The 12,823-nt window shown below is 34.7% G+C and overlaps 1 protein-coding gene across 1 annotated transcript in view; it reads left to right on the top strand.

Annotated features, from left to right (window-relative positions):
- Positions 1 to 12,823, top strand: part of KCNH5 (potassium voltage-gated channel subfamily H member 5) — a 273,633-nt gene that overhangs the window by 190,992 nt on the left and 69,818 nt on the right. The window contains exon 9 of the mRNA XM_038544896.1: positions 12,190 to 12,442. Coding sequence (XP_038400824.1) covers positions 12,190 to 12,442 — 253 coding nt within the window. The remainder of the gene's footprint in view (positions 1 to 12,189; positions 12,443 to 12,823) is intronic.

The raw sequence follows: 12,823 nt of genomic DNA, 5'->3' as shown, positions 1-12,823 counted from the left end.
GATTCTATATATACCCTTCAGCCAGTTTCTCTCATAACCAGAAAATTGACATTGATAGGAATCAACAACCTTATTCAGATTTCACCTTGTTTTACACACACACTTATGTGTGTGTGTGTGGTTTTATGCCAAACAACTTTATCACAAGTGTAGATTCATGTAGTCACCACCATAGTCAAGATACAGAAGAGTTCCATTACCTGGATCTCTTGTGCTACCCTTTTACTGCGTCAGCCCCTTCTCTCCCCACCTCCTTCCTGAATCCTGGCAACCACTGATCCATCTATTCTCTATCTCTTTAATTGGTCATTTCAAGAACGCTATATAAATAGAATCATGTAAACTTTTGAGATTAGCTTTTTTTCATTGAGCATAATTTCCTTGAGATCCATCCAAATTATTGCATGGATCAATGTTTGTTCCTTTTTATTGCTGAATAGGATGCCATGGCATAGATGTACAACAGTTTGTCCAACTAGTTACCTGCTGAAGGAAATTTGCATTATTTTCAACTTGGAGCTATTGTAAAATAGAGTTGCTATAAACATTAATGTACAGGTTTTTGTGTGAATTTACATTTTCATTTCTCTGGGCTAAACACCCAAGCATGCAATTATGGGTCATATGGTAAGCACATGCTTAGTTTTGCATGAAATCACCTTTCTCTTTTACAGAGTGGATGTATTTTGTATATACCCAGCAGTAGATGTGCAATCTAGTTTCTCTGATCCTCGTATCATTTAGGGCTATCATAATCTTTTATTTTAGATATGCAGTGATATCACATTGTAGGCTTAATTTGTATTTCCCTAATGGATAATAATGTTGAACATGTTTTCATGTGTTTATTTTTTTATCTGTATATTCTCTTCAGTGAAATATCTCTTCATGTCTTTTGCCCATATTCTAATTGGGTTTCTTCTAATGTTGAGTTTTGAGAGTTCTTACATATTTGAGGTATTTGTTCCTTGTTGCATATGTAATTTGCAAGTGATTTTTCCCCTCAGTTCATAGTTTATCTTCTCATTCTCTTCAAGTTTTATTTTTTCCTCAAGTTTTATAGTGTTACATTTAAGCCCATGATGCATTTTGAGTTGATTTTTGTGTACAGTGTGAAGTTTAGGTTGAATATTTTTGTTTCTTTGCCAATGTATGTCTAATTTCCAGTACCAGTTTTTGGAAAGACTATCCTTCCTCTGCCAATACCATACTGTCTTGATCAGTATCGCTATCTAGTATGTCATAACACTGGGTAGAATGATTCCTGCTACTTTGTTCTTTTTCCAATTCTTAGGTATTCCGGGTCTTCTACTTTGCCGTATAAATTTTAGAATAAGCTTGTCTATATCTTCAAAAAAGCCTTACTGGGATTTTAATAGGATTACATTAAAACCATAGATCAATTTGGGGAGAGACAAATTGACATATTTACTATGTTGGGTCTTCCAATTCTTCAACGTGATTTCTCTCCATTAGCTTAAGTGTTTTTTTATTTGTTCTTTTGTCAGCATTCTGTAATTTTCAGGATGTAGATCCTGTTCAGGTTTTGTTAGATTATGCCTAAATATTTCATTTTTAAATTATAAATAGTATTTTGTTTTTAATTGTGGTTTCCATATATTTATCATTATGCTTTACCTTTTTCTTTTGAATATTTACTTGGTCATCTCATCAACACCCTCACCTATCTGCTGCCTTTGATCTGCCCTGGACAGAAATTAGATCATGTGTGCAGTCTCTGGGACTCTGGTAGGGTTCCTTGAGGCAATAAATGATGTTCAGGGGCATCTGCTATGTGTAAATCCTACATGCTCTGTGACAGTTTTACTCCTATTTGTGGACATTTTTACTTACTGTGGTTTCCATGGCTATTTTCTGGATGATGACAATTGCAATACGTTTGATTACTGACATGTCTAGTTTCCCAGCAATGAAAATAATGGTGACAAATATCAATATAAGTAATACATAAACCAAAACTCATTTAGGGCTTATTTCCCCCAAAGTCATTTTAATAATGTCAGCATAACATGCTGGATCAAAAAGATGATAATTTGATTTCTAGGTTATGTAAAATACTAGTGAGTTTTAAAGGAATGTCTTAAACTTAAAAAAACACATATTTCCCTTGTGCTACTAAATAGGCTCATGCAAATAAGAAAAGTTTGTTTCGTTTTGGTCCTAAAAGTATTGTAAAATTTTTGTCACCGTAACTGCATACGTACTATTAAGTAAACAATTAAATAGCTAGCAATGTTCACTGTTGTATTTAACAGTCTTATCAATAACATGGATACAAACTTGATTAGCATAGTAGATACTACGTTTAGTGATAGAAATTCACAACGAGGGGCACCTGGGTGGTTCCAACAGTTAAGTCTCTGGTCATGATCAGGTCATGATCCCAGGATCCTGGAATGAGCCCTGCATTAGGCTCAGCAGGTAGTCTGCTGCTTCCTCTCCCTCTGTCCCACCGACTACCTCCACCAGCTTCTGCTCTCTCTCACCCACTATTTCTCTCTCTCAAATAAATAAATAAATAAATAAATAAATAAATAAATAAATAAATAAATAAAATCTTTAAAGAAAAAAAATCACAATGATGTACCAATCATTTAAGAAAAGCTGCTTCCATTAGATGAAATGAAAAATAGAAGTTTCACTATCATAAAGTTGATTAGTTGTAAAATAGCCAAGTTTTGTTCTGCCTTTGTGTAGACTTTTCTCCAAACATTCCTTACTTATACCCTCCTCTGACCTGCTACATATTGCAACATGCTAGCCTTTCCCTGCAGTTTGTCTTGTCTTCCTGGTAAGATTGGCAGGCAACCTGCATGCAGGAACTGTTTGGAACAAGTTTTCAATGGTTCCATATATATGTTTCACATGTAATGAATGCTGTATACCAGTACGATGTAATTATTAAATGAGATAGGTAGTCATGTGTCTTGCAGTGTTCTATGCTGTAGATAGTGTAACTTAATTTTGACCAAATTTGCCTAATGTCAATATTTTTAGTGGCTGGGAATGGTGATGGTAATGATTTTCCATGAAGTATTTTATCATAGAAAGGTGCACATACACCCATACATCCACACATAACATGTACAAATCTTAGGCATAAAGATTAATAGGTTTTTATATATGTATATACCATATAACTGCTACTCAGATCAAGACAAATTTTTTATTGTCCTAGAACACTACTCTATGCCTTGTCAGGGCAATTACTGTGCCCTTCTGAAACCACCACTATTTTAAAAATTGAGATATAATTCACATATAAAATTCATCATTTAAAAATGAATAGTTGAGTTTTAAAAAACTCTAGAAAGTGGGATCCCTGGGTGGCGCAGCAGTTTGGCACCTGCCTTTGGCCCAGGGCTCGATCCTGGAGACCCGGGATCGAATCCCACGTCGGGTTCCCTGCATGGAGCCTGCTTCTCCCTCTGCCTGTGTCTCTGCCTCTCTCTCTCTCTCTCTCTGTGACTATCATGAATAAATAAATAAAATCTTAAAAAAAAACTCTAGAAAGCATACTTGTACATGTAAATATTCAAATAACTATGCCCTTTTGTCTATTCCAGTGGTCCCAGAGAGCTAAATTCCTGAGGGTATAATTTACCAGAAAGCTCAGTCTGGATTTGCTATCCTATTTTAACTATATGTAATAACATAACAGACTTTACTCAATAAGAACATACTGATTAGGATCTAGTCTGATAAATGTCAGCATATTGGGATCATGAGTGGGAGAGCTTAGTGTTTTCTGAAAAGTTTCTGATGTTACAGTACATAGTTATCTTGCACGTAAACATGCTGATAGGTGTATATATGCACCATATCTGTAACCTGTATATGAGTGTTAGAGTTGTGAAAAAACATTTCGGTGTGTTCCCAATTGTTTGTATATTGATATTTTGTTTTATTTCCTTTAGTTTTTCTTCCACTTAATAATTTCCTAATCTTTTCAAGACAACATAATTTTCTAGCAATTATTTTTTATATACTTGATTTAATCTATCTGTATACACACACATATATAGATGTATATGTGTATTGGCCTGTATATATATTCTTTTATACAATCAAATAATCAGATCTCAAATTCTTTGTAGAATTAGATACCATGTAGATGGCCGACGCATGTATCTTTTGGCTTCATTTACTACTCTGACTTCTTTGAACTATCTTTACTTTCTCCCGTTGTACACACACACACACACACACACACACACACAAATATGGGTAGATATATTAAATTGCATAAATAATTTGAAAGAATGATGATGCACATCTTTAGGAATTTTAGTTTTCTCTCTCTACTGGAAGAAGACTAGGTTGAGACAGAAACTTTCATAATTACAATCATTCTAGAAATAATTGATTTGGCAGCTCTGATTTCCGTTTCTTTCATTTTCTTTAAGCAATAACTATCTGTTTAAAAGTACCTTTTTAAAAAGAAAAATTGTACAAAGTGTACAACATGATTTTTTTCCATATACATAGTGAAATGATTACTCCAATCAAACGAATTCACATAACCATCTCTTCACATAGTATTTTGTGTGTGTGTGTGATTTTTAAAGTAACTTTTAAAATTAAAGTATAATACTGGTATGTGGGAAAATTATATTATAAATGAACAGCTTAATAAGTTTTCACAAAAAGAACACATGTGTGTAGCCAGCACCCCAAAACCCCATTACCAGAAGCTCCCACCCATATTTTATCCAGGCATTAGCCAACTTTGTCCCTCCAGAGTAACCCATATCTTGACTTCCAGAACTATAAATTAATTTTTCCAGTTGGGGGATCCCTGGGTGGCTCGGCAGTTTAGCACCTGCCTTTGTCCCAGGGCGCAATTCTGGAGTCCTGGGATCGAGTCCCGCGTCGGGCTCCCGGCATGGAGCCTGTTTCTCCCTCTGCCTGTGTCTCTGCCTCTCTCTCTCTCTTTCTGTGTCTATCATGAATAAATAAATAAAATCCTTAAATTTTTTTTTGTCAGTTGTTGAACTTTATATAAATGAAATTATGTGGAATATACTCTTTTGGGTCAGGCTCTTCTTGAACCAGCACTATGTTGTTGAAATTCATCTGTGCTATGTGTATGTTTCTTTTTTTCATTCTTGTTGATAACAGTCTGTTGTGTGACTATACCACAATGTAGGTATCTATTCTAATGTTTATGGATCTTTGTGTAATTTTCAGCTTAGACCTGTTATGAATAGTGCTCCCACAAATGCTCTTGTTCATGTGTTTTGAGATACACACACACACACACACACACACATATACACCCCCCCACACACACATACACACATAGATTTGTTGAACATAGATGAATTTCAAAAACATAATGTTGGTTGAAAATGAACCTGACACAAAAGAGTACGTGTGTGTGTGTGTGTGTGTGTGTGTATACACATTTCTGTTATGCATAAACCTAGAAGTACAATTGTTGGGTCTCAGGGTGTATATATATATATATATATATATATATATATATATATTCATATGTAAACATGTTCGTATATATATATGTGTGTGTGTGTGTGTGTATGTATATATATATATATATATATATATATTCAACTTTTGTCAGTACAGTCAGGTAATGGAAGTACCTGTATTTATGTGAAAAGGACATTCTTTTAAAGAAGCCAGAACATCATTTGTCAGAGGTGACTTTAAAATGATCATTGCCAGATTGTTCCTGTGATTTACTCATCCTGTACTCTGTACTGGAGGCATGTATCTCCCCCACTCCTTTCACCCATTTTGCCCAAATCCCTATTTCTATTCCCTCTGAGCACCATCAGTTTGTTTTCTATATCTATAATTTTAACTCTACTTTTTATTTTTTGATTCCATTTATAAGTGGAGTCCTATGATTTTTCTCTCAGTCTGACTTATTTTAATATAATACCCTCTAAGTCCATCCATGTTGTCACAAATAGCACAATATCATCCTTTTTTTGTGGCTCTGTAATATTCGTGTGTGTGTGTGTGTGTGTGTGTGTGTGTGTATACACCATATTTTCCTTATTCATTCATCAGTTAATGGGCACTTAGTTTGTTTCCATATCTTGGCTATTGTAAATAATACTTTAGTAAACATAGGGGTGCATATATCTTTTTAAATTAGTGTTTTTATTTTCCCTGGATAATACCCAATTGTGGAATTATTGGATCATATGCTATTTTTATTTTTAACTTTTTGAGGAACCTCCATACTCTTTTCTACAGTGGTTCTACTAATTTACATTCCCACCAACAGTGTACATGGGTTCCTATTTCTCTACATCCTTGACAATACTTGCTGTTTCTTGTCTTCTTGATACTAACCATTCTAACAAGTGTGAGGTGATAACTCATTAGGATTTTTATTTGCATTTTCTTGGTAATTAGTGATGTGACCATCCTTTCATGTGTCTGTTGGCCATCTGTACATCCTCTTTGGACAAATGTTTACTCAGGTCCTCTGCAAAAATATTCTTATTTAGTAAAACATATGCACATAAAGAAGTACAGACATGAGATTAATAATAGAGAACAATAGAATCTCTAAATTTCATCAGAGCTCTAACTTTGGAAAGTTAGTGGCCCAGAACATCAGCACCTTTAACTAGTTAAAAGATGATAAAAACTGCTATTTGTTTCTTTTTATTACCCACTTTACTGCAGAACCAAAACCATGAACAATTTGGTAGAATTGGTTCACTACATTTTTTTAAACAAAAATCTTAAGTCTCACTTTTGTATATGTAGTCTATTTTTAGAAAATTTATCTCTAAAGGGAATCCTATGAATTTTAAACTATAATCTCTTGCTGGTTATACCAGTCTTCTGTTACTAAATATGACCTTTTACTTTTAAATAATGGAAGTTAATTTGCTTTGGTTTTATTTCATTACATTGTTCTTGAGTTAATTCTTTGGGGGTTTGGATACCCCAGAAGTTGGCAGACTAACCGCTAGATAACTGCTCTCCCTTAGTCTGCATGATTGCCTGGTTATACTTAAAAAAAAAAAAAGGTGAACTTTCTTTTCTTCCCATAAAATGAATGAGAACCGAATTCCTGTAGAGAACTTTACTTCATTTGTTGGCAGTCTTTGAGCTCCTCATTCCCAAGAAGGATTGTAAAAATGTTTTATGTGCAAATGTCACTTGGCTTACTCTCTCCACTGATTTTCACTAATTTAATACCAATTCAGTTGGATCGGTGAGGGGAGATTAATTAGCAGTGCATAACTTAATTTCATCAAAGGAAACAGGGACTTTGAATGTCAGTGGTAACTTCATTGCCTATCAAAATGTCATTAATGCATTTATTCCTTTTTCCTAAGAAAGAGAACAAGGGGGTCATCTTCACTTATCAATTATTATTTAAAATAACTGACACTAAAAAAAATAAAATAATAAAATAAAATAACTGATACTATATGACTCCTGGCATAAGATTCTGTAGATAATCAACAAAATAATTTATTTTAGAGCAGTGAGAGACATCAAAGGGGAGCCTAGTTTTATTCAGTACTTTCAGACACTTATAATAGAATTATCACTATTATCTTCATTTTCATATTAGAAATTTGATATAGATTGATTAAAAGTGAGCAGTCTCTTGTCACTGAACCAGGGAGTAGTGAGTGGTAGGAAACTACCTCCACTAACCTTCAAGCCCTCAGCCTATGTCTCATTGTAGTCCCATGTACAATTCCATACAAGCCATGTAACATTCTATTTTTGTTTCAGGTAAAATTGCCATTTTTTTCAAATGCAAATTAATATTTTGAGGAGAAGGTGATTCTCATACACTACTGGGTTAGAGGGTAATTTCTTTTTTTTTTTTTTTTTTTGATACACTTTTCCGGGAAACGATTTGGCAAGATCCTTGAAAATGGTTTTTATATTTTGTCCGCTATTTTTCTTCTAAAAGAATCTGTCCTCAGGCAATCTGACAGAGGCACGGTGTATTTGTTATACCTTGATTTATGAAAGGGAAAACTACAAATCCAGATATCCAGTTAGAATGCGGTTGTTAAGTTGTGTCATGATTATTTGATGGAGTATTAAGCAATGATTCAAATTATATTTTTAAATCAGTATTTCATGGCATGGGAAATGATTATAATGTGATGTGGGGTAAACAGAAATAGAGGTTTGGAGATTCAGGTTTTATGAAAATGGTATATACATATGTAAATATCTTACATTTTATATAGTGATTGTTAAGATGCATTTTTAAATATATTCAAAGAGTTGATAACAGAGAGGATAAAGCCTTCTTTGGGATTTCTCTAGTCAACTATTTCCTTAGAGAATCTTGACTTAACTCTTTGGTTTCTAATTAAAGTATTTAGGCTTGCTTTTCTAAGCTCTTGCAACATTACTAATATTATAATGGATAACAGTGATGGGGAAAGTGATATTTATCAAATGTGTTTACTCCATGCTAATATCTAGTTCAGGTCCTTTGCCCATATGCACTAAAACTTATATTTCAAATGAGATGACTTCTTTTTTAACAAATAGTAATGAGATAAATAATTTGTCAATGCATCCTTATGTCTTTACCAACACACTGAAATATGCAGCTAAAATTAGAAGTGTTTAGAAATGGATACAAACCTGCAAAGAAATCTAGGCTGTTCTTTGGTATGGTGGAAGTGGTCACACCAGTGATTTCCTAATAAGTAAACTATATTTTGATTAGTAGGACCTTAAGTGATTTTCAGAAATCAGCATTTATATTTCTGTCATATGCAAAGAACCAGAAAACATTAAAAAGTGCTAGATGTTACATTATATTCCTGGTTGAGCTTTAGTGCATATAAGCATGGCTTAAGAAATGGAATGCATGAGTTTTGGGTTTTGCTATTAACTTATCGAGATGTTACCACATAATCTTTATACAGTATATTTGCCTTATCTGGAAAATGGGGCACTGGACTAAGAACAGTGATTTTTCAAGCTGTTCCTGACTGGAAGCTCCATGGAGGCTGGTACTATGAGAGATTTTGCTCTTGGATCTGGAGGGCCTGCATAGTAGCCAGCATATAATTAGTGCATAACTAACTTTCACTAGCTATGAGTTAAATGAGTGACTGAGTGGGCCCTTGGTATCATAAATAAATAAATTTTAAAAAGTTTTATTTTTCAGATCATGACATTCTTTACTTTTTTCAGGGTTGGTTGCAGAATTTTAAAAATGATTCCTTATATAGAGCTATAGCTCTTCCAAAGAGAAAACTTATTCATTGTCTTAATTAAGAATCTAATTTATAACCATCCTGACATGAAAAGGGGATAAATAATCACTTTTAATATGAATGCTTTGTACCAAAATGTAATTTCATTTGTTTGTAACTCTAAGATACCCATTAGGGAACCTACCCACAAGAGACTGGATATGACATTCAAGGCAGAGTATGTTGAAATTGGGACTAATGGGGCAGGTATTAGAGTCGTCTTGAATGACAATTTTATCACTTAAAACTAAATTTTGCCTTGCCTAAGACACTTATTAGTGCTTTCATTTACAAAAAAATAAAACAGCATGGATAGGGAGAGAGCTTGCCACCGGATATGACTTGGGTCTATTTCAACTTAGTTTTAACCTGTCACCTTATGACATCTAGGACTTAAGTACACACCATCAATAAAAATAATAAATGACTCAGTGTCATAAGTGAAGTGAAATGAAAAAGGAAAGATGTACTTAAAATGAAATAAAAATCCTTTTTCAACATGCCACTGAACAGAGAATATTGCTAACATTGGAAGATTTCATTTGCAGCATGAAATCCTGAAAGAAATAATTAGGACATAAAATGACTGTTACCAAAATGAATCTAAAACATTAAAAATCCTGTAAGGTAAATGGAATAGAAACAGAATGATCCATTTCCCATAAAGCTATTCAGTGTAATGTTTATGCATGTGTATGTATTTTAAAATTATTTTTACTTTTTGGCTTTTCTAGCACTAGTTTCATCTTCAACTAGAGGAAAATATTCACACTAGCTAGTGCTTAAAATATCTTCAGGTTCATTCTGAAATATTTTATTAATTTTGCCTGAAATCTCATCAAACAGTCAAGGTACAGAATTCAGACTGGGGTAGAAAACGGAAGAAAAGCAAATTGCAGAGAACTATTGCAGAGAGCTAATGCAATAATGTAAAATATTCGTGTTCAGTAGGGATGATAAAAGCCAACATTTCTTTAGTCTCAGCCATGTGCAAGGCTAAACTGGGCAAAACCCTTTCATGTAATTCCTGCAATGGGCCTATGAAATAAGGACTATCATCCCATTTCACAGATGAGGTTTAGAGAGATGAAATAATTTAGGCTAAACAGGTAGTGATAGATTTTCACCCAGCCTTGTCTTCTTGAGCTTGATCTTTTATGCACTTCTATGCCATAAGTAATGATTCCTAGACTGCATGGGCTCCCATGTCACCCTGGCCATGCCCTATGCTAGCACTTTTCTCATCGTATTTTAATTGTTGTTGTACATGTCTACCTCCCCCTACTTTATGTTTAGCTCCTTCAAGGCAAAGATAGTGTCTTATTTACCCTTCTAGTTCCAAGGGTAATGCAGTGGTGTGCCCCATCATAGAACTCAATAAGGATCTATGGGATGACTAATGTTGTCAGAAGTCATTAAAGGTCAATATAATAAAGAAAACATTATATTATTATGGAAAACAACTGATATAGAAGGAAAGTACTAATGCTTCTAAAACTCTGTTAGGCATTTTTTCCTCAAACATGAGATTTTTCTAGATGATCTAGGGATAGATGAGTTGATCCCTACTCCCTATGGGAATTCAAAGGAGTATAAAAACCCCACAGAATTGCTTAAGTGTTACAAAACAATATGGGCAGTATTAGGAAAGATTAAGGAAAGGGATACTGAAAGTGACTTTAATTAATGGTCTTCACATTTATGAGGGACTCATCTTCTACACAGGGAAGCAGCCAACTTTTCAATGATAGTGAGCCCCAAATGAAAGGAATACTCAGGATATTTCAAACCTTAGGGCATTTTTTAAAGGTTACAATGCATGTAATACAGGAAGGAAAACTGTTTCATATTAAAACTTTATTCAGTATAAGTTAGTGGAGAAAGATAAGTTTAGACTTCAGTTTGATGGGTTGAAAGCCTATCAAAGAAAAACATTTCTGATAAGGAATAGTTTAACAAGGGGTTTGGGAGAGAATTCTAAGTGAGTTTGTACATGCATCTTTAAAGTGGGTGGTACTGACTTCTGGTAATCACATCTTGCTTGATGATGCTCTGATGAAATGTGATGATAATGTCCATTTTAATCAGGGTCTTTAGCTGCCCTGTCTAAAATCTACAGGCAATAAGAGCTCTCTGACTCTTAGAGAGCTACCTATGCATGTTTCTGCTATTTATACCCTCTTCTGAAGGATGCCTAGAGCTTGAATTCTCTTGTTTCCCTCAGCAGTCTTCAGGAGTCAAAGACCAGGATGAGCAAGGGCTGCCATGCAGTAATTGTCCCACCTTGCCAGTTGTGCTACTTCCAGTTGTCTAAGCCCTACAGAAGGCTAGTGAATACCCTTTTCACTCCCTGGACTTAAAATTTATTTGTAAAATGAAAATATTTCAGAGTGAAAAAAGACACACATCAAGAGTTATATCAGCCAGTGCCAGCCTGTCAAGTTACAAGGGTACTTTTGTTAATTGTATTTTCTGGAAATTGATTAATATGAACCCACCTCTAGTGTGGAGTTAGGTACAATATCCTGAATTTTGGTTCAGGTATGAAAAAACTCTAAAACAGAGACTAGACTAAAATGAATGTGAATGCCCTGTTTTAGTTGGCTCTTTGAGGAAATTATATCAGGTTTTTCTCTGAAACCCTTCCCAACCACCTTAAGAGTCTGTTCTTTCTATGGGGAGATCCATACCCCTCTAGAAGCTTTACTTTGTGGTACTGTATTATAATAGTCTATATGCTCATCAGCCCATCTCACTGGGTTATTAGGTCCTTGAGGGCAGAAGTATGTCTTTTAACTTTGCATTCCCAGTATCTAGTACCATGTGCTACAGACTTTGTCACAGTCAATAAATATTTATTGGATGCCTTTTTTTTTTTCCCTGAAATATACCTTTCTCCTTTTTTTCTCACTTATTCATTTCTCACTTTCCTCAGGTTCTCTCCATCTGTCCCAAGGACATGAGAGCTGATATCTGTGTTCATCTAAACCGGAAGGTTTTTAATGAACATCCTGCTTTTCGATTGGCCAGCGACGGGTGTCTGCGGGCCTTGGCGGTAGAGTTCCAGACTATTCACTGTGCTCCTGGGGACCTCATTTACCATGCTGGAGAAAGTGTGGATGCCCTCTGCTTTGTGGTGTCAGGATCCTTGGAAGTCATCCAGGATGATGAGGTGGTGGCTATTTTAGGTACTGTGAACTTTCCTAATGTAGTAGCAAATGTGTAACAGTTTTAGAGATCTTGCTTCTTGGGTTTCTTAAGAGAAATTTCCTCTGCTTAGTGACTTTGGAAATTGGGTCACTAATGAGATGATGAATCTTAGTGAAAACTAGTAATGCTCTTTCAGCAAAGAGCATTAGTATTGGTCACAACTTAATGGGCGGCACAAGGGTTTGATTAAACTTACTTTGGCAATAGTAGGACAATATCTTTTAGATTAGAGCTGATCGTAGCCTAAGGTGACTGTACCTCCTGGTTTTGATAAGTGTGAAAATGGCTTGTGGAAGTATTTTCAGGTTAGTAACCTAGGTTGTTAGTCTCAGAGGGACCATGGAACCTGTCTAACTGAA

This window comes from Canis lupus, chromosome 8, assembly GCF_011100685.1.
Source record: "Canis lupus familiaris isolate Mischka breed German Shepherd chromosome 8, alternate assembly UU_Cfam_GSD_1.0, whole genome shotgun sequence".
In the NCBI taxonomy this organism is placed as follows: domain Eukaryota; kingdom Metazoa; phylum Chordata; class Mammalia; order Carnivora; family Canidae; genus Canis; species Canis lupus.
This window is presented reverse-complemented; position numbering and strand designations above follow the sequence as displayed.